The 27931-nt window shown below is 42.3% G+C and overlaps 3 protein-coding genes across 5 annotated transcripts in view; all 3 read left to right on the top strand.

Annotated features, from left to right (window-relative positions):
* The first annotated feature begins 160 nt into the window (after positions 1–160).
* On the top strand, positions 161–10009 carry LOC118370700 (cytosolic sulfotransferase 3-like). Its single transcript, XM_035755775.2, has 8 exons — positions 161–310; positions 1171–1309; positions 1429–1557; positions 1882–1982; positions 3460–3586; positions 3786–3883; positions 8102–8276; positions 8396–10009. Exons 1-8 carry the CDS (start codon positions 302–304, stop codon positions 8506–8508), a joined length of 891 nt encoding a protein of 296 aa, XP_035611668.1. The 5' UTR covers positions 161–301; the 3' UTR covers positions 8509–10009.
* Positions 161–27931, top strand: part of LOC118381234 (cytosolic sulfotransferase 2-like) — a 43778-nt gene continuing 16007 nt past the window's right edge. Inside the window, exon 1 of the mRNA XM_052481954.1 lies at positions 161–310. Coding sequence (XP_052337914.1) covers positions 302–310 — 9 coding nt within the window. The 5' untranslated portion in view covers positions 161–301. The remainder of the gene's footprint in view (positions 311–27931) is intronic.
* LOC118370701 (cytosolic sulfotransferase 2-like) lies at positions 161–27931 on the top strand. 3 transcript variants are annotated; one of them, XM_035755777.2, is made up of 9 exons: positions 15570–16684; positions 16991–17145; positions 23140–23278; positions 23373–23495; positions 23673–23773; positions 25398–25524; positions 25618–25715; positions 25864–26038; positions 26164–27931. In XM_035755777.2, exons 3-9 carry the CDS (start codon positions 23140–23142, stop codon positions 26274–26276), a joined length of 876 nt encoding a protein of 291 aa, XP_035611670.1. In that variant the 5' UTR covers positions 15570–16684; positions 16991–17145; the 3' UTR covers positions 26277–27931. The 3 variants fall into 3 exon arrangements, with proteins under 3 accessions (XP_052337916.1, XP_035611670.1, XP_052337917.1); XM_052481956.1 differs by lacking the exons at positions 15570–16684; positions 16991–17145 and adding an exon at positions 161–310; XM_052481957.1 differs by lacking the exon at positions 15570–16684 and having other exon boundaries at positions 16883–17145.

Genomic DNA, 27931 nt, shown 5'->3' with positions numbered 1-27931 from the left:
GTGGTCACTAACAGGGGAATAAAAGGATATGGAGGGGGTGGCTTGACACAATACATCTGTGGTTGCAGTAACGAGAGAGAGAGAGTTCTGAACTTATGTAAGAAGGAGTGGAGGTAAGATAAGAATGCGAAGCTGGGTTGGAAAATATAAACCAAAACAAGAGAGAAAATACATTGCCTGTAGTGAGGGAAGAGAAAGGAACAGGGGAAGGAGAAGCAGAAGGACTGCTTGTACAGAGACAAGTAGAGACTGAAAAGCTGAGAAGTTTTGCCAAACAGGATACTACTGAATTCCATTCAACATGGAAAATGTGAGCTTCTCTTTTTTAATTTTCAAATGTTCTGTGACAGTAGCTGATATATCTTATGATTCTATTTACATATTTCAACATTTTGAGTGTAATGTAACTGACTTGTATTTATTTTCTATGCTCACAAATTGTGTTGTCTTACCGCAGATGGCTTTCTATTGTGTATTTGTGCATGATGGCTTTGTATTTTAGCATGAATAAATGTGACTGTGGTGAACATGAAGTTCATTATGGTTCAAAAGCAGATACAGTTGTTTAAGTTATTCAAAGTTTTTACTGACACCAATGCAAATATTATGAAATGTATTCAAATGTACAGACTATTCGATAGAATCGAAGAGATTGTTGCCTTTTCTTAGATCTTTTCCATGAGACTGACAAAGGTTTTACATGCCTAAGTCTGAAAGTGCTTGTGCTCTGGTTTTGAAGTGTGTACAGATAAGATATTGGCCCGAAATGACTGGCCATCTACCTATAGAGACCATGCCAGGAAACCTGCAGACCTTTTCCCTTTAACGTAACATAACCAGTTTCTTACTTTTGTAGAGACAGGATCAAATGGCCTATTCAACCAATTTTTTATAGATCACATATCAGGCTCATTATGTTGGAAACATACAATGTTAATAGTCAGCTAGTTGTGCTTTGGAAAGTCATCGTGACCATCTACAGTCTATCATTTTCTGTACTGTATGTATTTTGACAAGAGAACTGGCAAGGAATTATATGTGGAAAACTGGGACCTCTTGTCACCTGGGGAATATCCTTGAATTCAGCAAGAATATTAGTGAATCGTTGATTATTGTAATTCTCCCTGATAATATCTCTCTGATCAGAGGTGGACTGTGTTGTTGTAACAGATGGAGCTGCCACCTCGACCAAATCTTTTTGACTTCCATGGAGTCTCCATGACCCACTATTTCACTGACAACTGGGAGAACATAAAAAACTTCCAGGCCAGGCCAGATGATATCCTCATTGTCACTTACCCCAAAGCAGGTCTGTGTGTGTGTTTGTGTGTGTGTTTGTGCGTTGTCAACATTTTGTAGAAATACATCTTTGACATGCATCTCTCTCCCCATTTCTCCATCTTCTCTCCCCCTCTTTCTCTCTCCCAGGTACCACATGGGTCTCCTACATTCTAGACCTGCTGTATTTTGGTCAGACAGCCCCTGAGCGTCAGACTTCACTGCCTATCTATGAGAGGGTGCCTTTCCTGGAAAGTGACTTCCATATTCTCCCTCCAGGTTAGAATACAACCCTGATATAACTCCACACTGAAACCTTTATCTTGATTACACGTCAATAAAGTCTGCGTAGATCAAATCTTTGTCATGCTTGAAAACAGAATCCGGAAAACACCACACACAATACAATAACCTAAGTCCTCATCAACAGACTTTTTACTGTCACAAAGGTGAAGGACTTTTTGAATGACTTGAAATCGTATACTGTGAGAAGTTGTGCAATTCACATATTCCAGCTACATGACAATAAGCAGGTTTACTGTAAAAATCATCCTTATCTCCAAAAAGCAACCGATTCAGTTCCCCACCCCTCTGTACACACAGGAACAGAGCTGGCAGACAAGTTATCCACCTCTCCTCGCCTCATCAAGACTCACCTCCCAGTCCAGTTGGTACCCAAGTCCTTCTGGGAGCAGAACTGCAGGGTACATTATATGTAACTCTCTGCTTGTAGTCTGTGTAGTCTGTGTATCTGACTCTGCTCATGTCTGCTGGTGTAGCATATGGTTAACATTTATGCGTCCTCAAACCTCCTGTGCTGCATTTTGTCCAGTAAGTGAACTTAATTAATGACACAATTTGTGTGAATCCCCAATGGAGGGCAGCATAACACAATACACTAACATTTGCAAACCTCTCTAGAACCAGCGTGCGTCTCCGTGTGGATTGCGAAGACTCCAGTCTTTGTAAACAGTTTTTGTTGTCCTAATTTTTCCTCTTCCATTTCCTTCTGTGTGGTTTGTTTAAGTGATATTGCCCGAGAAGCCGGTGTTAGGAGGATATATTGACATGGGTGTTGTTGGACCCGAGATGAAGTCGAGGTCCGGCAAACTGTACCAACATATCCTCCAAACACCGGCGTCGAGGGCATTATCACTTTTATACAACGGGTTGACAAATGTTCATTAAAAAACATTATTTTGATGAATTTATTCATACTTTTTCATCCTTCCATGGGATGTAGTCCCATCAAAAATCTAAGGTTGCTACCCAAGCCGGCTGGTTATCCTTTCTATCGGTTCGGTTGCCAGAGACGGGACTCAGTTGTTTTGTCTTTTTGTTCTGTATCTATAGACGCCCCTCAGTCGTTCGTTCAAAATGTTTGATTGCCATACTGGTTGGAGATTTTCTTATACCTTGCTTGCTAGCTCTCCAACTATGGCTAACTTACAGTCATGTCAAACAGAGCATCCAGAATTACTAGTGACATTTATTTGGATACATGCATAACAATTAACTAATGATGCGCGATTTCACCTGATGTAGAAAATGTGCTCACTCGTCAGGACACTGTTGTTCAGAGGAGCTAGCCAACAACACAGCTAACACACTCACTTCAAACTGAAGCTGAAAAGACTGCAAACTATCTGCATTTCACTTCATTTGACCTGTTTCCTATTGACATTTCTTTGGATATATCCATAAAAATGATGCCAGCTGATTCATGATTTCGACTGGCTGAGAAACGCTGCCTGCCTGTCTTTCTCGTCCTGACTCACAACACCTTCATCACTATGGGACCGCTGGAGACTGAATTTGAATATTGAAACAATGTTGCAAATGTCAGAGAGACAGACACCAATGTTTATACAAATGCTAGTCTAAAAGAAATGTGAGAATGTCTAGATGCTTTTTATAGTGGAGATCAAGTTTATAAATTGCCTGGATGGGCTGATGAGACAGTGGATTGCACAGTGAGATGGAACAGAGTAAATAGGCATTTCAACATCATAGCTTTAGCCGGTGGTAACTTGTGGAACAGACACCAGCTGTAATGTGGTTTTAACCAATCAGCATGCAAGATTAGACCCACCCGTTGTATAATTAAATAATATACTCTTACATCAAGTTATGTTGTAATTGCAACGATTTCTCTCTCTCTCTCTCTCTCTCTCTCTGCAGATAGTGTATGTGGCCCGTAATGCCAAGGACAATGCAGTGTCTTATTTCCACTTTGACCGTATGAACCAGGCACAGCCAGAGCCAGGAGACTGGAACAACTTCTTACAGAGATTCATGGATGGAAAGAGTGAGTGAAGGAGAGAATAAACGAGTGAATGAACGAGTCTGTGAACAAATAAATTACAATGAGTAAGAGAGATAGCACAGTACAGATGTTGATGAGGCTCTGTGATTCTGGCTTATTGATCACTATTTTTCCTGACTATATATGCAACTCTATCTATCTCTCTAACATCCTCTCATGTCCACATGGCTGCTTTCCTCAGTGGTGTTTGGTTCCTGGTACGACCATGTAACTGTCTGGTGGGAGAGGAAACAGACTCACTCAAAACTCCACTACGTTTTCTATGAGGATATGGTTGAGGTGAGTAGAACAACTACCTCCTGTGCCATAAAGGTTCTGACCTCTTTGCAGATTATGTCGCACATTAACGTACATAAAGGCAGTGTGTATGTCCGTGTTATATTGTTATATTGATACTCTCAAGAATTAGCTTTCAGTGAGAAAGAGTACTGTAGTAGGATGTCCCTTGTGGGTATCCGTAACCTATGTAGGACATGCACAGTATAGGCCAGTAGACATGCTGAAGCTTGAACCTTGTCGTGCCTCCTTATTTTAAATAATACTACATGGTGTCAGAATGGTTTTAATAATCACAAAAACGTGAAGGACTTACCACGTGAATCATACAGCCGACAGACTGTTTCAAAGCAAGGAAGGCACAGAAACAGAGATTAGCAGCGTAGATCATAATTGGGCTAGTTAACGAGAGAGGACTATGTTACTGCGGGCAACGTTACGAGAGGTAGAAGCCGAGATGGGTCCAGCTGCGACGTCATCTCTCAGAGCACACATCCCTCAGGGTCTCTATACTGCCACCTAAGGATATGGAATCTCAGTGCAGTGCAGCTCTCAGGAAAAGAGGGGCTTTTGAAAGGAGTGGATGTTTTGAAAGGAACCATATACGGAGAAGTGGAGTGCGAAAGGTGCCACTCAAGACATCGCTTGGGTTATCGGATGTTACTCATGGTCTCCACAGATGACAGTATGGAATTTCAGTTCTGCAAAAAATGCAAATCAAATGTATTTATATAGCCCTTCTTACATCAGCTGATATATCAAAGTGCTGTACAGAAACCCAGCCTACCCCAAACAGCGAGCAATGCAGGTGTAGAAGCACGGTGGCTAGGAAAAACTCCCGAGAAAGGCCAGAACCTAGGAAGAAACCTAGAGAGGAACCAGGCTATGAGGGGTGGCCAGTCCTCTTCTGGCTGTGCCGGGTGAAGATTATAACAGAACATGGCCAAGATGTTCAAATGTTCATAAATGACCAGCATGGTCAAATAATAATAATCACAGTAGTTGTCGAGGGTGCAACAGGTCAGCACCTCAGGAGTAAATGTCAGTTGGCTTTTCATAGCCGATCATTGAGAATATCTCTATCGCTCCTGCTGTCTCTAGAGAGTTGAATCAGCAGGTCTGGGACAGGTAGCACGTCCGGTGAACAAGTCAGGGTTCCATAGCCGCGGGCAGAACAGTTGAAACTGGACTGGGGACAGCAAGGAGTCATCATGCCAGGTAGTCCTGAGGCATGGTCCTAGGGCTCAGGTCCTTCGAGAGAAAGAAAGAAAGTTAGAAAGAGAGAAATAGAGAGAGCATACTTAAATTCACACAGGACACCGGATAAGACAGGAGAAATACTCCTGATATTACAGACTGACCCTAGCCCCCCGACACATAAACTACATGAAACTGGAGCAGCAGCACGGCCAGGTGGACTGGGGACAGCAAGGAGTCATCATGCCAGGTAGTCCTGAGGCATGGTCCTAGGGCTCAGGTCCTCCGAGAGAGAGAGAGAAAGAAAGAGAGAAAGAGAGAATTAGAGAGAGCATACTTAAATTCACACAGGACACCGGATAAGACAGGAGAAATACTCCTGATATTACAGACTGACCCTAGCCCCCCGACACATAAACTACATGAAACTGGAGCAGCAGCACGGCCAGGTGGACTGGGGACAGCAAGGAGTCATCATGCCAGGTAGTCCTGAGGCATGGTCCTAGGGCTCAGGTCCTCTGAGAGAGAGAAAGAAAGAAAGAGAGAAAGAGAGAATTAGAGAGAGCATTCTTAAATTCACACAGGACACCGGATAAGACAGGAGAAGTACTCCAGATATAACAAACTGACCCTAGCCCCCCGACACATAAACTACTGCAGCATAAATACTGGAGGCTGAGACAGGAAGGGTCAGGAGAAACTGTGGCCCATCCGATGATACCCCCGGACAGGGCCAAACAGGCAGGATATAACCCCACCTACTTTGCCAAAGCACAGGCCCCAGACCACAAGAGGTATATATTCAACCACCAACTTACCATCCTGAGACAAGGCCGAGTATATCCCACAAAGTTGTGTGAGTTGTCTTTGAACGTTAGCTACCTTTACTTATAAGAGCATACATTCATTTTACAATATTGAATATTATTATATGGGTGATACTCAATATTGAATATGGAATATTGTTGAATATTTAAAATAATAATAATTGAAATATCAAGCCATGGTGGTTCTAGTTGTTATAGAATTAGAACGTTTCTAGTATTTAAAGACTCTTTTTGAAATCCCCACTTCTCCTCATGTGGTTCCTTTATACACCCCCACTTTTCCTGAGAGATGCACTGAGAGATGCACTGAGAGATGACATATCAGTAGGTAGCAGCATAGAGACCCTGAAGGATGACTGCTCTGACAGGTGGCCTTGCAGCTAGACCCTATTGAAGAAGCTGGTGGGATTTCAGGTCTGGTGACTCCCAAGTTCAATGCGTTCTTGCGCAAACCTGGACAGGCCAGTGGCTAGGTGCTGACAGATTTCGCATTAGCTCCGCTGAGAATGTTGATTGTATGGTTTACACTATGGGTGATGAAGCCGAGGACATATTAAAGGCTTCACTGTTGACTGAGGAAGAGAAACTTAACTGCAGTGCCCTTAAAGATTTCGTAGGACAACAAAACATTATATTTGAGAGAGGTTGGTTTAATGTGCGCAAACAGAAGCTGGGTGAAACCGCCGACAGCTTTATCACAGCTCTTCACAAGCTAGCGGAACATTGTGAATTTGACAGCTTGGCTCACTCAGGAAAAAACTGATCCAAAATCAGATTTTAGTGGGAATAAGAAATATCTAACTTTCTGAAGTTATAGTTGGATTCACAGCTTACCTTGTCCAAAGCTGTAAATCACGCAGTGAGACAGTAAAAAACAGCAGGAAATGCTGTGCAGAGGAAGCTCTAAGCAGACAGAGTGAAGAGAGTGAGGAAATATATGCGTTCTCATACCGTGCTAAAAAACCTGAGGGGAACACAGAAACAGACGTGGAAAAAACAATCACGGACAGGGCCAGTAACCAGTTCAAGCGTTTGTGGCAAATGTGGGAAATCCCCTTTCCACAACTGGAAAGATTGCCCAGGAAAGGATGAGGAATGCAGGAAATGTCACAGGAGAGGACACTTTTAGCTGTCTGACAATCAAAGTTTTGAAAAATAAATTCTTAGACTACAAGGTGACTACAAAATCTGCCTCAAGAAGGATGACATCCCCAATGCCATTACCACCCCCCGCCATGTGCCTATCCCTTTATTGGTCAAAGTAAAGGACGAATTGGGGAGGATAGAAGAAATTGAGGCTGTGTCTAAAATAGAGACTCACACTGACTGGTGTGCTGGTTCCCAAATGCCAATGGGGACATAAGGATCTGCATGGACATGACTAACTTGAATGAGGCACTCTGCAGAGAGAGACACATCGAGCAGTTGCCGGCCCAGTTGGATGGCTCACAGGTCATCACAAAGCTGGATACCAGTCAGGATTTTAGGAGATACCGATGTCACCAGAGAGTAGGGCACTCACAAAATTTATAACACGGTTTGGCCGCTACTGTTTCAACGTTTTGCCATTTGGAATCGCTTCCGGTCCAATTACAAAGACGCATGTCCCAGCTGTTGGATGGGCAAAGTGGAGTCATAGTCCACGCGGACGCGTGCTTGATTGCGGATGGGACAGAGCAGAACATGAGGACTTACAGCAGTTCTGACTAGACTCCCGACACTGGCTTGAAACTCAATGAAAAAGGCACCTTCTCACAGTCAGAGGTCTTGTTCTTGGGACACAGAATCAGTGCAGCTGGAATAGAGCTGGACAAGGACAAGATCAGTGCCGTCACATACATGCTCCTCCCCCAGAAAGTGGCTGAAGTTAGGACCTTTTTAGGCGTGGTCACATACGTGGGTAAGTTCCTCCCACAGGTTTCAGACAAAACCGAACCCGTACGAGAATTATTAGCCAAAGGGAATGACTGGTCATTGGGTCACATGCAACATGCGGCGTTTGAGAAAGTCAATGGAGACCTGTCCCCACAGAGAGTGCTGGCCCAGTACCGTCCCCACGCTAAGACAAAGGTATCAGCACATGCATCGTCTTTTAGACTAGGGATTGTCCTCACTCAGATGCAGGACAACATGGACTGGCAGATAATACTTTTAGATAATACTACAAGTACAGTATCCAGTGTGTGTTTTCCTGCAGGATACGGGGAGAGAGCTGGACATGCTGTGCTCCTTCCTAGGTTTGTCTCCTTCAGCAGAGGAAAAGGAGAGGGTGAGAGGAGGAGTGCAGTTTGATACTATGAAGAAGAACAGCATGGCCAACTATTCCACCGTTCCAATCATGGATTTCGAGATCTCGCCATTCATGCGAAAAGGTACACGTCTTCATTTCTCCCCTATACCTCTCTCTCTGTCAGTTGTTCTCTCCTCCCCTCTCTCTATATCCACCACCTTTTCTTTGCACATGACTCTCTCTCACTCTCCCCCTCTCCAGGAAAGGTTGGTGACTGGAAGAACCATTTCACTGTAGCCCAGAGTGAACAGTTTGATGAAGACTATAAGAAGAAGATGAAGAACACCACCATACAGTTCCGCACTGTAGTCTAGGGGTTGTGGTCAAGTTGATTGTCTGATTGTTTGTGGTCAGGTTGATTGATTGTGTATTTGGCGCACATAGACTTACGATAGGCTTGGCTGGGGTGTCAGTCTTCCATTGGTCCACAGTTAACTGGGTTATAGTGTTGAATATACAGGGTGAGGATCATATCGTATCATATCCTGGAGTGTGAATGAGAAAGATCATGAAGTGTCTTATATCATTTTTTTGAGAATGATTGATGCTACTTTGAGATATGAGCTATAGGTTGAGAACTAAAAACAAAAGTAAAATGAGGACATGCTGCACAGAACATTCTTAGCAATGTGAGCTATTTGTAAATCCTCTTGCCTGGTCTGTTTTTCAGTGTCTGAGAAAAAAACAGTGAGAGTCGATACAGTAGTAAATATGTAAATGGAGAAGAGCATAGTTAAGCATCAAGCATGGTTTTATTCTGTTTCAAAAATATACATACTTTGAAACTGTAACAATTCCTACTCGTATACAGTATACAGTATGACTAAACGTAATACATTAATGTTTGTTTGAGTGCATTTTTTTTACAGGGACAGTGCACATTAATTAACATTTCAGTAAAAGTGCCGGTTTAGCCAGCCGCAGTCCCTGAAGCAGGTTATTAAAAACAATTACAATACATACAATCAATGAGCAGTGAGCACACGCAGAGCAACATAGGACAAGCAAGACGTAGCATACAGACAGAGCAACATAGGACAAGCAAGACGTAGCATACAGACAGAGCAACATAGGACAAGCAAGACGTAGCATACAGACAGAGCAACATAGGACAAGCAAGACGTAGCATACAGACAGAGCAACATAGGACAAGCAAGACATAGCATACAGACAGAGCAACATAGGACAAGCAAGACGTAGCATACAGACAGAGCAACATAGGACAAGCAAGACGTAGCATACAGACAGAGCAACATAGGACAAGCAAGACGTAGCATACAGACAGAGCAACATAGGACAAGCAAGACATAGCATACAGACAGAGCAACATAGGACAAGCAAGACGTAGCATACAGACAGAGCAACATAGGACAAGCAAGACGTAGCATACAGACAGAGCAACATGGCACAAAAAGCAACCAGACAAAATCCATAAATACAAACAAAGTGTTTCCACACCTCACAAGCTACAGGCAACAGACAACATGGAAAGCGGCAACACACAGCTAGGGATTATGTTCACCAATCTGATTGACCTTTAGCCATGTCTTCATGTTTTTTGTGAAAGTGTGATACGTGAGAGTCCACACAGTAACAAATATGTAAATGGAGAAGAGCATTATTAAGCATCAAGCATTGTTTTATTCTGTTTCAAAAATATACATACTTTGAAACTCTCACAATTCCTACTCGTATACAGTATACAGTATGACTAAACGTAATACATTGATGTTCATGTACTTGTACTTAAAATATTATGAAATGTCTTTATGACCCAAAGCGATTAAAGAGCGAGTAATTTGCACATACACACACCCTCCACTTTTCACAGCTGTCTCGGCTGTATGTTCACTATGCCTGTGAAAAGTCTGACACTTGCACTGTAAAAAGGGGGATGGGGCTGTTGTTCATCTGAAGTGATTCTACTGTTTGGAATGATAGAAAATTACACTTTGGTTCTTCCAACCTACTTTATTCAATTTGCCTGATATCAAATAATGTATTTTTTATTTAATGAAAGTTTCTAAATTCCTTCCAACTGTCACGATCATTAGAATAACTGGACCAAAGCGCAGCGTGATCTGGGTTCCACATCTTTTTATTTCTAAATAAAACTCACAGAAAAACCAAAACAATACATCTCAAAATGAAACGTGAAGCTAACAATAATACTAACAGGCAACTATCCATAGGCAAGATCCCAGAAAGCACAAATGGGAAATGGCTGCCTAAATATGATCCCCAATCAGAGACAACGACAAACAGCTGCCTCTGATTGGGAACCATACCTGGCCAACATGGAAACATAATCCCCTAGATGACCCACCCTAGTCATATCCTGACCTAACCAACATAGAAAATAAAAAGCTCTCTATGGTCAGGGCTGGGCATCTATGGTCCGGGTGGGCATCTACTGTCGGGGGCGGTTCCGGTGCGGGGCGAAGCACCCACTCCGCTCGCGGATACGTTATCCTCAATGGCGGCTCTGGTGCGGAGATTGTCACCGGAGGCTCATCGCTGGGGACTCTGGACCGTAGATCGTCGCCGGGGACTCCGGACCATGGTTCATCGCCGGGGACTCTGGACTGAGAACCACCGCTGGAGGCTCAGGACCGCAGACTGTCGCGGGAGGCTCTATACCGCAGACTGTCGCTGGAGGCTCTGGACCGAAGACTGTTGCTGGAGGCTCTGGACTGCAGACTGTCGCTGGAGGCTTTGGACTGCAGACTGTCGCTGGAGGTTCCAGACCGTGGACCGTCTCAGGAGGTTCTGGACCGTGGACCGTCGTAGGAGATTCCCGGATTGTGGACCGTCGTTGGAGGTTCCGGACTGTGGACCGTCGTTGGAGGTTCCGGACTGTGAAACGTCGCCGGAAGCTCTGGACTGGGAACTGTCACCAGATGCTCTGGACTTGGAGCTGTCGCCGGAAGCTCTGGACTGGGAACTGTCGCCGGAAGCTCTGGACTGGGAACTGTCGTCGGAAGCTTGGTGCGTAGGGCCGGCACTGGTGGTACCGGGCTGGTGGTACCGGGCTGGTCGCGTCGTGGCCGCGAATCCTGGCATCGTCGCTGTTCTTCCCTCGCTACCTCCGCCTGCTTCCATGGCAGGCTTCTGTCTTCTGCCATAATCTCTTCCCACATCCAGGATGTCTTCAACTCCTGGCTTTCCTCCTGGGCACACTGCTTGTTCCGTTGTTGGTGGGATTTTCTGTCACGATCGTTAGAATAACTGGACCAAAGCACAGCGTGATCTGGGTTCCACATCTTTTTATTTCTTATTGAAACTCGCTGCATAATCAAACAATAAATCTCAAAACGAAACATGAAGCTAACAATAGTACTAACAAGCAACTATCCATAGACAAGATCCCACAAAGCACAAAGGGGAAATGGCTGCCTGAATATGATCCCCAATCAGAGACAACGACAAACAGCTGCCTCTGATTGGTAACCATACATGGCCAACATAGACACATAATCCCCATGATGACCCACCCTAGTCACACCCCGTCCTAACCAATCATAGAGAATAAATTGCTCTCTATGGTCAGGTCATGACACCAACAACTCATTTGCATGCACATTGAATAGCGGCAGGGGCAATGTAGTGGTGACAGCTTATCAGAAGAGTTGGAGGTGTGGCTAATGGGGGCTTTTTTTCACACGTGAGAGTGAATGTCATTCCAGTTAATGTGGTCTATTGTATTTTATATTAAATGTTAAACTTCTACACTGCCAGCATCTGTAATGATACTTAAATAAATGCATGTGGTGCCTGATGAGGCTTTATGTTGAGGTAGCCAATGCTTGGTTATTATCTCCTCAACTACTGTATGAGCATTCACCTGGGACATCTGACCTCCTCACCAGACCTCCTTACCAATTAACATTACAGAGTATCTTTTTGTATTGATTGTTGGTGTCAAACAAGCAACCGGTCGATAAAGAAGGTTGATGCAGTTGGTGAAAGATGTGTACAAGCTTCACACAGTGCCCAGAAACACAGTATGCAGCCTAGTCTCTGGTCAGGAAAGAATTAGACACACATACACTGTTGAAAGTGATTTAGACAGTGTGTTGAGGACAATGCAGGAGGTTTAAGGGCACAGAAAGACAAACACACTATCTACGTGGACACTGCCCATTCAGTAGCCTATCAGGTGTGTGTGTGTGTGTGTGTGTGTGTGTGTGTGTGTGTGTGTGTGTGTGTGTGTGTGTGTGTTGTTTTTTGATGGAAGGGGGATTGAATATGTTTGGGGTCAGGTCAGGTTTGTAAAGGCATCCACAAACATGGTCTGTTCCTAGCAGAACTCAGCGAGGTGAAGCAAGCCTGTTGGGGATAGGGCTGTCCCCGCTGGAGTAATTGCGTGCCCATAGTAAACATTTTTTTTTTTTGTCAAAAGTTGCTAATATATGCAAATAATATTATTGAATAGAAAACACTCTAAAGCTTCTAAAACCGTTAAAATTATGTCTGTATGTAAAGCAGAACTCTCAGGGCAGTCATTCTCCCAAACTCTCTCTTGTCATCAGAAAAGTTGGCCCAACTTTGACATCACTCAAGAGAGTTTTGGCAGGCCGAAACCTTTCGGTCACGCGAAAAAACAGGTCACTTTTATGCACGCTCTGCTCCGGTCCTGTCTTTTTTCCAAGATTGATTATACAATGCATGCGTTTCTGTTCGTCCTCACGATTGCTGTACACCTTTATAACATGTTAAAGCTTGATTATGAACTTAGTTTGATAAGTTTAGTCGACATATAATATGTAAGTTTGACGTTTTGGTGCGCATCCACTTGACTTTTGGCTACATTTCAACCGAAATGTGTCGTGTTTGAGAACCGAAAGACACAGACTGCAAAACTAAATGCTGTTTTTGGTAAGTATAATTCCTTCCAGGTCTTCTGATGGAAGAACAGCAAAGGTAAGGGAATATTTATGTGGTAAATTTGGGTTTGTGTGGACTCCAAGATAGAGGAGCCATAATGCTACTTTTTGAGCGCCGACTCATAGTATAGCCTTGTGAACGAAACCTGTAACGTTAAAAATAAATGTAACACAGCGATTGCATTTAGAAGAAGTGTATCTTTCTATATATATGTAGAACATGTATATTTACTCAAAGTTTATGATGTGTATTCCTTGTTAGCTGACGTTATCTGCCGGAGCTATCGTCATTTCTCCGGACATTTGAGTAGCATTTTTTGAACGATGCGTCATTGTAAACAGAGATTTATGGATATTGTTACGGATACAGTTATTCTGTGTGTGTGTGTATCCTGTGTGTGTTGTTTCTTTTCTCTCCTTCTCCCCTCACAGGTGAAAATCACCACTCCCCAATCAGTCAACAATCAATCATCAATCAGAAGACACACCTCCTCCTATTTCCTAACCTATCACAGTTCCTTCCCCATGGTTTAAAAACCCCATAATTTGTTTGTTCTAGAGCTCAATCTCTCTGTAAATGCCATGTCTGTAGGTCTCTGTGGTTCACTCTCGCTTTGTGTCTTAACCTCTCTTTTGTTTAAGCACCTCATAGCACTTTGTCATCACCTGTGAGTATTGTTTTTGGTTATGAAAAGGGGGAAACCAAGACAAATCGCCCATGGGCATACACTACCCGTAGGTGAACTTTGTTAAATACACTAGTTAGAACTGGGCGGACCACCCACTGTATTTTTAGTTAGTTAGTTAGCTGTTGTTAAAGTAGGCTAGTCTAGCTTAGGGGTGTGTTTTTGTATACTTATTGTTTCTTTCCTTGGGTCCAGCTCAGCCCCTTTTCCTGCTCCCCCCATTACCGTGTGTTTATAAATAAACCTGGAGTTTGACGGTAGATTTCTGTTGTCGTGGTTATTTCGTTCACACTTTTACTTTGTCACAATAATAATTTGCATGAGTTATGTTACGGGTCTCATTACCATCCCCCCTAGACTGTCGGGCCAAAAGGGATTCGTAACAGATATATATAGCATATTATTGAAAAAAACATAAATGTACTGTGTAACATGTTATATTACTGTCTGTCATCTGATGAAGATTTCAAAAGGTTAGTGAAATTATTTTTCTTTTAATCCTGCGTTTGTTGATTGCATATTTTTTCCAACTTGGCTATGCAAATGAGCTATGTCTGCGGTGGTGGTTTGACATAAATATGTGCTATGTTTTCGCCGTAAAACATTTTAGAAATCTGACTTGCTGGGTAGATAAACAATGTGTTTATCTTTCATTTGAGCCATTGGACTTGTTAATGTGTGGAGGTTAAATATTTTTAGGAATATTTTTGCGTTCCATGCGCCACCTTCCAGCTGAACCCTAGTCCCCTTCTGGTTAAAAAGCCATTCGCTTGAAAAACAAGAAACAAGCAGCAATTCTACTGTTTGTCCTCTTGAGATGGTGTTGTGGGAAATACTGAATCAAATACTTATCAGATACCGGAGCTTGTGAATTCAAATAGACTTTATTACAGAGAGTAACAAAGCCAAGCAATTCCATGAAAGAACTGACTCTTCATTCTTCGTGATTGGTTTTATACAGTTTTACCCTTACATAACATCATCACTCCACTTTGTGAATCTTGTTGTCTTACTTAGTTTCCATTCTCTTATTGGCTCAGACATTGAGGCATAGATTCTATTGGTGGCGTGACAGGCATACTCCTACTGGTGCCTATCACTGATTAGCTAATGTTCCTGTCAAAGGTCTTCAAAAGTTCAGGCCGATGTTGTCTATGTATGATTAACCCATGTGTATGTCCAATAGCCTTCACAAGATGGCCCATGGCCCAGACCAGGCACATCTTGTTAATCTACCATGCCTCATCCACACAGATTCTGCTTGCGTTCATTTTTTTACGTTTAATGTTTAACTCGATGTTGTTGCAGCTTTGTACACTCACATGGGCTTCAGCCTTCATTCTGCTTACACATGTCTAATATGTCAACTCATATCAAATTTTCTTTCTAATTCAAAGAGAACAGTATAGTTACCAAGAATCACCAGATGGCATACAAAAAACACAGCCAGCACACTTCCTCAAATAGTCTGAATTAATCTAAGATAATTCAATCATTTTTACGTTTTTGCCGAGGAGGTCTTGGTTGAGGAATTTTACATCTAACTAAGATGTTTGGTGCACTATATTTCAAGTGAAAAAATAGCTTGAAAACTAGCCGTCTGTCATTGAATGAAGTGAAGAATCCCTACTGTTGACCAATCACAGAACTTCAATTTACCTCAAGAATGTGTGCTTCAACAGCCCACAATACCAAAACGAACAAAAATTACACAAAATGTTGTCATAATATTTCCCTCAAGGGAAAATAAAATGATGGAAGAGAGAATGGGGAGGAGACAGGAAAGGAGGAACACAGAGAATAAATTAGGAGTAATTTTGTAAGCTGTGCATTCACCCTGAGGTATCTTACTCAGAGAGAGCAGGGTAAGTCAGTTATTTTGGTATGTTGGAATTGCTATCATGTGTATGGTTTTACTGTCACCATTTGAGAAACATTAAGACTTAGGCTTTGTTAAAAGGATCCGACCCTTTATTTGATGTTTCGCCTAAAATGACATACCCAAATTAAACTGCCTGTAGCTCAGGACCTGAAGCAAGGATATGCATATTCTTGATACCATTTGAAAGGAAACACTTTGAGGCTTGTGAGAATGTGAAATTAATGTAGGAGAAAGTCGCTCTGGATAAGAGCGTCTGCTAAATGACTTAAATGTAAATGAGAAAGTAACACATCAGATCTGGTAAAATATTATACAAAGACATTTTTTTAAACCTTTTTTTTCTGTAACATCATCTTTGAAATGCACGATAAAGGCCATAATGTATTATCCCAGATCAGGCACAATTTATATTTTGTCCACTACATGGCAGCAGTATATGTGCAACATTTTAGACTGATCCAATGAACTGTTGCATATCTGTTCTAAATGTTGTATCAACACTGACCAAGTGTGCCTAATTTGTTTAATTAATACATTGTCAAGTTCATAATTGTGCACTCTACTCAAACAATAGCATGGTATTATTTCACTGTAATAGTTACTGTAAATTGGACAGTGCATTTAGATTAACAAGAATGTAAGCTTTTTGCCCATATCAGATATGCCTATGTCCTGGGATTTTATTTGTTACTGATAAGGTAATTTATTTTGAAGGTAATGACTAAAGAATTCCACCCTGAAACATAATGATTAGATTATGTAACATATATAATGAATAATTAGACAAACGTAACTATTAGTAATTATTTGATTATGTAACATGTATAATGAATTATAATGATAAACTTCAGTCTAATAAGGTTTGGTCGAGACAAGTAGAAATGTGGGTGTGTGATTAAGAAAATACAGAGAACATTTAAACTGTGCATGACCTGACCTAGATCTCTGAGAAACTTGTGGCAGGAAAGTGAGTCCCGTCAAGGTCCCTCTAATCTCGGGAGGATGGAACTGCCAGCTTGGTAGTGATAAACGAGTGGTGAGAACTATGGGGAAAGATACATCCCACCAACTTTTGTGTGTCTGTCTGTGCGTGTATGTGCGTGTAGTAGGTAGGGAGGGCATGTCTTTGTATTATGGACTTTAGAACGTTCTTGTGAATAAAGAGACAACCTTTTGCATAGGCTGAGTCTTTTCCTAATTATTATTAAACCCAGAGTCTTACAAACCTCGGGGATTGGTCAAAGCTTAAGTAATTGTTAGTTATCATCATTGGGATTGAAAATTCTCGTGACAGCTTGGTCCTTTGAGCCAGATCTCAACATCTGCTTCTGTCGTTCCATAGAGACACCGAAAACCGTGCACGGGCGGATTAAATATCCGTAGAATAAAGACCTGTCCCCATTCGGAGGGTTCTGTACAGGCCGGTAGCAAACTGGTATGCGACAGAAACGGTGACGAGATCCAACCAACATTGAAACCTCAGCTGCAATTAATAAGGTCAGTGCTTTTTATTCACGAATATAGGGGATAACATCTGTATGATTGCATAAATAAATGAGGTAAACCATTTTTATGTACTCTGGGTGTTAGACGCTAAAATATCCGAAGGAGTTTATATCTGGTGACCTGTCTTTAGAATTTTGTGTGGAGAAAAATGTTTTAACTTCCTATGGCAGGGGGCAGTATTGAGTAGCTTGGATGAATATGGTTCCCAGAGTAAACTGCCTGGTGCTCAGGCCCAGAAGCTAAGATATGCATTAGTAGATTTGGATAGAAGATAGTCTGAAGATTCTAAAACTGTTTGAATGATGTCTTTGAGTATAACAGAACTCATATGGCAGGTGAAAACCTGAGAAAAAATCCAACTAGGAAGTGGGAAATCTGAGGTTTGTAGGTGTTCAAGTCTTTGCTTATCCAATACACAGTGTCTATGGGGTCATATTGCAATTTCTAAGGGTTCGACTAGATGTCAACAATCTTTAGAACCTTGTTTCAGGCTTCTACTGTGAAGGAGGAGAGAATAAGAGCTGATTGAGTAAGAGGTCTGGCAGAATGTCATGAGCTCAGTCAGGCGTGCGCCCGTGAGAGGTAGCTGTGTTCCTTTTCCTTTCTAAAGACAAAGGAATTCTCCGGTTGAAACATTATTGAAGATTTATGTTAAACATCCTAAAGATTGATTCTATACATCGTTTGACATGTTTCTACGAACTGTAATGGATTTTTTTGACTTCATCTGGCCTGCGCATCGTAAATTCGGAGTTGTGAACTAAATGTGCAAACAAAAAGGAGGTATTTGGACAAACTTTGGACTTATCGGACAAAAAAAAATATTTATTGTGGAACTGGGATTCCTGGGAGTGCATTTTGATGAAGATCATCATATATAAGTGAATATTTATAATGCTATTTCTGACTATGTTTTTCTGTGACTAGGTGCTGACCTAACATAATCGCATTGAATGCTTTTGTCGTAAAGCCATTTGAAATCAGACACCGTGGTGGGATTAACAACAAGTTTTAAAACTGTTTGAATGATGTCTGTGAGTATAACATAACTCATATGGCAGGCGAAAACCTGAGAAAAATCCAACCAGGAAGTGGGAAATCTGAGGTTTATAGTTTTTCAAAGCTTGGCCTATCGAAAACACAGTGTCTATGGGGTCAAATTGCACTTCCTAAGGCTTCCACTAGATGTCAACCATCTTTAGAAACTTGTTTGAGGCTTCGACTGTAAAGGAGGGGCTCATAAGGGCTCTTTGAGTCAGTGGTCTGGCAGAGTGCCACTAGCGGAACCCCTAACCATAATGATGTTGCACTGCCTAGGGCTTCCACAAGATGTCAACAGTCTATAGAAATTTGAATGAGACTTCTACTGTGTTGTGGGACTGAATGAGAGCAAAATCTATCAGGTAACTGGCAGTCAGCCATTTTCTGATCATGCGCATTCCTCATGGTATCCACTTGCGTTCTGTTGCTCATCAAGACACAAAGGAATACTCCGGTTGGAACTTTATTGAAGCTACATGTTAAAAACATCCTAATGATTGATTCTGTACTTAGTTTGAAATGTTTCTTCGACCTGTAATAATACTTTTTGAAGTTTTTGTCCGACGTAACGCTGACAAGAATGAGCGTTTGGATATGTATACAAAACGTGCGAACAAAAGGAGGTATTTGGACATAAATAACGGACAAGTGAATATTTACAATGCTATTTCTGACTTCTGTTGACTCCACAACATGGCGGATATGTGCATGGCTTTGTGCGCTTACTCAGATTATTGCATGGTGGGCTTTTTCGGTAAAGCTTTTTTGAAATCTGACACAGCGGTTGCATTAAGGAGAAGTTTATCTAAAGTTCCATGCATAAGACTTGTATTTTCATCAACATTTATGATGAGTATTTCTGTAAATTGATGTGGCTCTCTGCAAAATCACTGGATGTTTTGGAAGCAAAACATTACTGAACGTAACACGCCAATGTAAACTGAGATTTTTGGATATAAATATGAACTTTATCGAACAAAACATACATGTATTGTGGAACATGAAGTCCTATGAGTATCATCTGATGAAGATCACCAAAGGTTAGTGATTAATTCTATCTCTATTTCTGCTTTTTGTGCTTTCGTCGTAAAGCCTTTTAGAAAACAGACACTGCGGTGGGATTAACAACAAGTTTATCTTTAAATGGTGTAAAATACTTGTATGTTTGAGGAATTTTCATTATGAGATTTCTGTTGTTTGAATTTGGCGCCCTGCACTTTCACTGACTGTTGTCATATCGATCCCGTTAGCGGGATCTAAGCCATAAGAAGTTTTACAGCTAGTAGGGTTGGAGTCAAGCATTTTCTGGTGGTCAACTCTCAAAAATGTGATTATTTATATCTATTATAATCAACAGCGTTTCATCAACTACACCAGGGATGCGATAAAAGGGTTAGCAGAACAAACAGATGCAACTAGTGGCGAGGAGAACCCCCCCATTCAGCTGAAAAGGTGGCACGGGGAATTCACAAATATTCTTTAGAAATATTTAACTTTCACACATTAACAAGTCCAATACAGCAAAGGAAAGATAAACATCTTGTTAATCTACCCATCACGTCCAATTTTTTAAATGTTTTACAGCGAAAACACAACATATATTTATGTTAGACCACCACCAAATAAAAAAAAACAGCCATGTTTAACAGCCAAAGATAGAGTCATAAAATCATTAACCTTTTGATAATCTTCATCAGATGACATGTTACACATGTTACACAATACATTTATGTTTTGTTCGATAATATGCATATTTATATCCACAAATCTCGGTTTACATTGACGCCATGTTCAGAAATGCCTCCAAAATATCCGGAGTAATTACAGAGAGCTACGCCAGATAACAGAAATACTCATCATAAACTTTGACGAAAGATACATGTTCTACATATAATTAAAGATACACTGGTTCTTAATGCAACTGCTGTGTCAGATTTTTTAAAAACGTTATGAAAAAAGCCTACCATGCAATAATCTGAGACGGCGCTCAGACGTAAATATATTTCTCCGCCATGTTGGAGTCAACAGAAATACGAAATTACATCATAAATATTCCCTTACCTTTGATGATCTTTCATCAGAATGCAGTGCAAGGAGTCCTAGTTCCACAATAAATAGTTGTTTTGTTCCATAATGTCCAACACTAGTGTCCAATTAGCTGCATTTGCTAGCACTTTCAGCTCACGTGCCCAAAAGCTGATGCTGGTCCAGGAGAACTCAGACGAAAACTTCAAAAATATATATTCCAGGTCGAATAAACTGGTCCAACTAAGTAGAGAATCAGGATGTTATTTTCATATATATCCAATAACGTTCCAACCGGAGCATACGTTTTCATCTACAGAGTAAGTGAGTGAGACATTTAAACGTGTTAACCCTCGCAAGGCTGCAGGGCCAGAAGGCATCCCCAGCCGTGCCCTCAGAGCATGCGCAGACCAGCTGGCCGGTGTGTTTACGGACATATTCAATCAATCCCTATACCAGTCTGCTGTTCCCACATGCTTCAAGAGGGCCACCATTGTTCCTGTTCCCAAGAAAGCTAAGGTAACTGAGCTAAACGACTACCGCCCCGTAGCACTCACTTCCGTCATCATGAAGTGCTTTGAGAGACTAGTCAAGGACCATATCACCTCCACCCTACCTGACACCCTAGACCCACTCCAATTTGCTTACCGCCCAAATAGGTCCACAGACGATGCAATCTCAACCACACTGCACACTGCCCTAACCCATCTGGACAAGAGGAATACCTATGTGAGAATGCTGTTCATCGACTACAGCTCGGCATTCAACACCATAGTACCCTCCAAGCTCGTCATCAAGCTCGAGACCCTGGGTCTCGACCCCGCCCTGTGCAACTGGGTACTGGACTTCCTGACGGGCCGCCCCCCAGGTGGTGGGGGTAGGCAACAACATCTCCACCTCGCTGATCCTCAACACTGGGGCCCCACAAGGGTGCGTTCTGGGCCCTCTCCTGTACTCCCTGTTCACCCACGACTGCGTGACCACGCACGCCTCCAACTCAATCATCAAGTTTGCGGACGACACAACAGTGATAGGCTTGATTACCAACAACGACGAGACGGCCTACAGGGAGGAGGTGAGGGCCCTCGGAGTGTGGTGTCAGGAAAATAGCCTCACACTCAACGTCAACAAAACTAAGGAGATGATTGTGGACTTCAGGAAACAGCAGAGGGAACACCCCCCTATCCACATCGATGGAACAGTAGTGGAGAGGGTAGTAAGTTTTAAGTTCCTCGGCATACACATCACAGACAAACTGAATTGGTCCACTCACACAGACAGCATCGTGAAGAAGGCGCAGCAGCGCCTCTTCAACCTCAGGAGGCTGAAGAAATTTGGCTTGTCACCAAAAGCACTCACAAACTTCTACAGATGCACAATCGAGAGCATCCTGGCGGGCTGTATCACCGCCTGGTACGGCAACTGCTCCGCCCACAACCGTAAGGCTCTCCAGAGGGTAGTGAGGTCTGCACAACGCATCACCGGGGCAAACTACCTGCCCTCCAGGACACCTACACCACCCGATGTTACAGGAAGGCCATAAAGATCATCAAGGACAACAACCACCCGAGCCACTGCCTGTTCACCCCGCTATCATCCAGAAGGCGAGGTCAGTACAGGTGCATCAAAGCTGGGACCGAGAGACTGAAAAACAGCTTCTATCTCAAGGCCATCAGACTGTTAAACAGCCACCACTAACATTGAATGGCTGCTGCCAACACACTGACACGGACTCAACTCCAGCAACTTTAATAATGGGAATTGATGGGAAATTATGTAAAATATATCACTAGCCACTTTAAACAATGCTACCTAATAATGTTACATACCCTACATTATTCATCTCATATGCATACGTATATACTGTACTCTATATCATCTACTGCATCCTTACGTAATACATGTATCACTAGCCACTTTAACTATGCCACTTTGTTTACATACTCATCTCATATGTATATACTGTACTCGATACCATCTACTGTATCTTGCCTATGCTGCTCTGTACCATCACTCATTCATATATCTTTATGTACATATTCTTTATCCCCTTACACTTTGTATAAGACAGTAGTTTTGGAATTGTTAGTTAGATTACTTGTTGGTTATTACTGCATTGTCGGAACTGGAAGCACAAGCATTTCACTACACTCGCATTAACATCTGCTAACCATGTGTATGTGACAAATAAAATTTGATTTGATTTACAGACAAATGCACAAAAGGGAAATTGCATTCTGCCAGGACAGTGACTCATTCCCCTCCCATTCGGTCAAAGTTCACACTAGAGGCTCCATTCCATGTTCTACTGAATGAGGACATCTAGTGAAAGGCGTAGGAGGTGCTAACAGATCCATATCTTATTTGGAAGTGAAGAGGCGATGACTTAAAATTAGACCCGCATTCAGAATTTCACTTCCTGTTTGGAAGATTGCCTGCCCTATGAGTTCTGTTATACTCACAGACATAATTCAAACAGTTTTAGAAACTTCAGAGTGTTTTCTATCCAATAGTAATAATATTATGCATATATTAGCAATCTAGGACAGAGTAGGATGCAGTTCACTATGGCCACGCAATTAATCCAAAGTGAAAATACTGCCCCCTATCCCCAACAAGTTAATGACATGGCAGAATAGAATAGCATTGAATATGTTACTGGCCGAGAAGGGTGGTGTGTGTGTGTGAAATTCGGATCAGCATGCTGTACTTACATTCTTAAAAACACAGCTCCAGACGGATCAGTGACCAAGGCCCTGGCAGGTTTAACATTTGTAGGCAAACATATCAATGGAGCGTTATTCCTCTCTATGTTTGAATAATTTAATTTAATCGCTAAAAGATTCTGTTCAAGTTTCATATCCAAGCATAAACAATACTGTGGTGATCCTTGATCGAATACATGTCCGACTTTTACAGATGGAGCTGCCACCTCGACCAAAACTCTTTGACTTCCATGGAGTCTCCATGACCAACTACTTCACCGGCAACTGGGACAATGTACAGAACTTCCAGGCCAGACCAGATGACATTCTCATCGCTACCTACCCCAAAGCAGGTCTCTCTCAGACTGAGGTTGATGTTTCATTAAAGATTGTGTTTGGGTTTGTGAATGACTGTGTACGTTTCTCCTATCTGTATTCCTCTCTTAGGAACCACATGGGTCTCCTACATTCTAGACCTGCTGTATTTTGTCCAGACAGCCCCTGAGCGTCAGAGACCCATCTTTGAGAAAGTTCCTTTTCTGGAGTTGCTCATTCCTCTTTACCCTCCAGGTTAGAATAGAGAATTGGAAAACATAACCATACCACTCCCATTTGTCATTCTTATGTAAAAAAATTATCTGATGTCTTCAAAGCAGTAACTAAAATCTTCAATATCATGACAGACACTGCTGAACAGTGATAATATCCATCAAACATTATTTTGCATTATTATATTGTTTGTCCTAGGGGTGGAGGTGCTGGACAAATTAACCACCTCTCCTCGCCTCATCAAGAGTCACCTCCCAATCCAGTTGCTGCCCAAGTCCTTCTGGGAGCAGAACTGCAGGGTGCAGTATTTGCAACTTGTTCTCTATGTTTCTCAACTATATAACCACTATATACACTGCTCAAAAAAATAAAGGGAACACTTAAATAACACATCCTAGATCTGAATGAATGAAATATCTTCTTAAATATTTTCTTTTTTTACATAGTTGAATGTGCTGACAACAAAATCACATACAAATGATCAATGGAAATCAAATGTATCAACCCATGGAGGTCTGGATTTGGAGTCACACTCAAAATTAAAGTGGAAAACCACACTACAGGCTGATCCAACTTTGATGTAATGTCCTTAAAACAAGTCAAAATGAGACTCATTAGTGTGTGTGGCCTCCACGTGCCTGTATGACCTCCCTACAATGCCTGGGCATGCTCCTGATGGGGTGGCGGATGGTCTCCTGAGGGATCTCCTCCCAGACCTGGACTAAAAGCATCCGCCAACTCCTGGACAGTCTGTGGTGCAACGTTGGTGGATGGAGCGAGACATGATGTCCCAGATGTGCTTAATTGGATTCAGGTCTGGGGAACGGGCGGGCCAGTCCATAGCATCAATGCCTTCCTCTTGCAGGAACTGCTGACACACTCCAGCCACATGAGGTCTAGCATTGTCTTGCATTAGGAGGAACCCAGGGCCAACCGCACCAGCAGATGGTCTCACAAGGGGTCTGAGGATCTCATCTCTGTACCTAATGGCAGTCAGGCTACCTCTGGCGAGCACATGGAGAGCTGTGCGGCCACCCAAAGAAATTCCACCCCATTCCACCATGACTAACCCACCGCCAAACCGGTCATGCTGGAGGATGTTGCAGGCAGCAGAACGTTCTCCACAGCGTCCCCAGACTCTGTCACGTGCTCAGTGTGAACCTGCTTTCATCTGTGAAGAGCACAGGGCGCCAGTGGCGAATTTGCCAATCTTGCCAATCTTGGTGTTCTCTGGCAAATGCCAAACGTCCTGCACGGTGTTGGGCTGTAAGCACAACCGCCACCTGTGGACATACCACCCTAAAGGAGTCTGTTTCTGACCATTTGAGTAGACACATGCACATTTGTGGCCTGCTGGAGGTCATTTTGCAGGGCTCTGGCAGTGCTCCTCCTTGAACAAAGGCGGAGGTAGCGGTCCTCCTACGGCCTCCTCCACGTCTCCTGATGTACTGGCCTGTCTCCTGGTAGCGCCTCCATGCTCTGCACACTACGCTGACAGACACAGCAAACCTTCTTGCCACAGCTCGCATTGATGTTCCATCCTGGATGAGCTGCACTACCTGAGCCACTTGTGTGGGTTGTAGACTCCGTCTCATGCTACCACTAGAGTGAAAGCACCACAGCATTCAAAAGTGACCAAAAGATCAGCCAGGATGCATAGAAACTGAGAGGTGGTCTGTGGTCCCCACCTGCAGAACCACTCCCTTATTGGGGGTGTCTTGCTAATTGCTTATAATTTCCACCTGTTGTCTCTTCCATTTGCACAACAGCATGTGAAATTTATTGTCAATCAGTGTTGCTTCCTAAGTGGACAGTTTGATTTCACAGAAGTGTGATTTACTTGGAGTTACATTGTGTTGTTTAAGTGTTCCCTTTATTTTTTTGAGCAGTGTATAAATGCAATCTCTCTGTCTCTCTCTGCAGATAGTGTATGTGGCCCGTAATGCCAAGGACAGTGCTGTGTCTTATTTCCACTTTGACCGCATGAACAGGACACAGCCAGAGCCAGGAGACTGGAACAACTTCTTACAGAGATTCATGGATGGAAAGAGTGAGTAAACGGGAGAATAAAAAAGTGATTGAATGAGCAAGTGATAATAGTCCCCATTCACACTATGAATGTGTCTACTCTGCACTTCCTCAGTGGTGTTTGGTTCGTGGTACGACCATGTGACTGGCTGGTGGGAGAAGAAACAGACTCACTCAAAAATCCTCTACCTCTTCTATGAGGACATGGTTGAGGTGAGTAGAATGCTGATGCTCGTTGTGTGTTACAGTAGTATTAAGATGCATCTAATGAGCTCAGTGCACACATATGCTCAAGAGCCATTCTAACTGCTGCTCTAGGAGGTTAGCTGTTTTTCCATCCAATGTGTATGTGATCCTACAGGATACGGGGAGAGAGCTGGACAGGCTGTGCTTCTACCTAGGTTTGTCTCCTTCAGCAGAGGAGAAGGAGAGGGTGAGAGAAGGAGTGCAGTTTGATAATATGAAGAAGAACAGCATGGCCAACTATTCCACCCTCCCAATCATGGATTTCAAGATCTCTCCATTCATGCGAAAAGGTAGACTTCTTCATTTCTCCCCTATACCTCTCTCTCTGTCAGTCGTTCCCTCCTCCCCTCTCTATGTCCACCACCTTTTCTTTGCTCATTACTCTCTCTCTCTCTCCCATTCTCCCACTCTTCAGGAAAGGTTGGTGACTGGAAGAACCATTTCACTGTGGCCCAGAATGAACAGTTTGATGAAGACTATAAGAAGAAGATGAAGAACACCACCGTACAGTTCCGCACTGTAGTCTAGGAGTTGTGGTCAAGTTGATTGTCTGATTGTTTGCAGTCAGGTTGATTGATTGTTTATTTGGCACATATGGACCTACGATAGGCTCAGCTGGGAGAATAGAATGGAGAATAGCATTATTAAGCAATAAGCATTGTTTTATGCTGTTTCAAAAATATACATACTTTGAAACTGTAACAATTCCTATTTTTATACTGTATACAGTATGACTAAACGTAATACATTGATGTTTGTTTGATTGTATTTATTTTTACAGGGACAGTGCACATTAATCAACGTTTGAGTAAAAGTTCTGGTTTTAGCCAGCCGGCTAATTTTCAACCGCAGTCCCTGGGCAGGTTATTAAACACAGTTACAATACATACAATCAATGAGCAGTGAGCACACGCAGAGCAACATAGGACAAGCAAGACGTAGCATACAGACAGAGCAACATAGCACAAAAAGCAACAAGACAAAATCCATAAAAGCAACAAAGTGTTTCCACACCTCACAAGCTACAGGCAACAGACAACATGGAAAGCGGCAATACACAGCTTGTCACGGCCGTCGTTAAAGAAAGACAAATGTGCAGCGTGGTGAGCATACATTTTCTTTTTCTTTTGTAAAATGTCATCAACAAAACAAGAAATATCAAAAACGACCATGAAGCTTACAAGGGCTATAGTGCCACTAACTCAAGTCAACTTCGAACAAATAACAAAAGGAAAAAGGTTACCTAAGTATGATTCCCAATCAGAGACAACGAATGACAGCTGTCCCTGATTGAGAACCATACCCGGCCAAAACAAAGAAATACAAAAACATCGAAAATAGAACATAGAATGCCCACCCAAATCACACCCTGACAAAACCAAAATAGAGACGTAAAAATCTCTCTGAGGTCAGGGCGTGACACACCTAGGGATTATGTTCACCAATCTGATTGACCTTTAGCCATGTCTTCATGTTTTTTTGTGAAAATGTGATACGTGAGAGTCCACACAGTAACAAATATGTAAATGGAGAAGAGCATTATTAAGCATCAAGCATTATTTTATTCTGTTTCAAAAATATACATACTTTGAAACTGTAACAATTCCTACTCGTATACAGTATACAGTTTGACTAAACACAATACATTGATGTTCATGTTCATGTACTTGTACTTAAAATATTATGAAATGTCTATATGACCCAAAGCGGTCAAAGAGCCAGTAATTTGCACATACACACACACACCCTCCACGTTTCACAGCTGTCTCAGCTATATGTTCACTATGCCTGACACTTGCACTGTAAAAAGGGGGATGGGGCTGTTGTTCATCTGAAGTGCTTCTACTGTTTGGAATGATAGAAAATTACACTTTGTATCTTCCAACCTAGTTTATTCAATTTGCCTGAAATCAAATAATGTATTTTTTAGATCAGTGTGATTTTTGTTATTTAATGAAAGCTTCTAAATGGCTTCCAACAACTCATGTGCATGCACATTGAATAGCAGCAGGGGCAATGTAGTGGTGACAGCTTATCAGAAGAGTTGGAGGTGTGGCTAATGGGGGCTTTTTTTCCACACGTGAGAGTGAATGTCATTCCAGTTAATGTGGTCTATTGTAATTGATATTAAATGTTAAACTTCTACACTGCCAGCATCTGTAATGATACTTAAATAAATGCAC

This window comes from Oncorhynchus keta, chromosome 27 (genome assembly GCF_023373465.1).
Source record: "Oncorhynchus keta strain PuntledgeMale-10-30-2019 chromosome 27, Oket_V2, whole genome shotgun sequence".
Taxonomy (NCBI): Eukaryota; Metazoa; Chordata; class Actinopteri; order Salmoniformes; family Salmonidae; genus Oncorhynchus; species Oncorhynchus keta.
The sequence above is the reverse complement of the archived record's forward strand: the minus strand, read 5'-3'. Positions and strand labels throughout refer to the sequence as shown.

What these genes read in the sequence shown, in the direction of transcription:
- LOC118370700 (XM_035755775.2), top strand. An exon ending in TGTCACTTACCCCAAAGCAG is followed by an intron (nt 1,310 to 1,428) that starts GTCTGTGTGTGT and finishes TCTCTCTCCCAG; the next exon opens with GTACCACATGGGTCTCCTAC. An exon ending in TCTGGGAGCAGAACTGCAGG is followed by an intron (nt 1,983 to 3,459) that starts GTACATTATATG and finishes CTCTCTCTGCAG; the next exon opens with ATAGTGTATGTGGCCCGTAA.
- LOC118370701 (XM_052481956.1), top strand. An exon ending in CGCTACCTACCCCAAAGCAG is followed by an intron (nt 23,279 to 23,372) that starts GTCTCTCTCAGA and finishes TTCCTCTCTTAG; the next exon opens with GAACCACATGGGTCTCCTAC. An exon ending in GAGATTCATGGATGGAAAGA is followed by an intron (nt 25,525 to 25,617) that starts GTGAGTAAACGG and finishes GCACTTCCTCAG; the next exon opens with TGGTGTTTGGTTCGTGGTAC.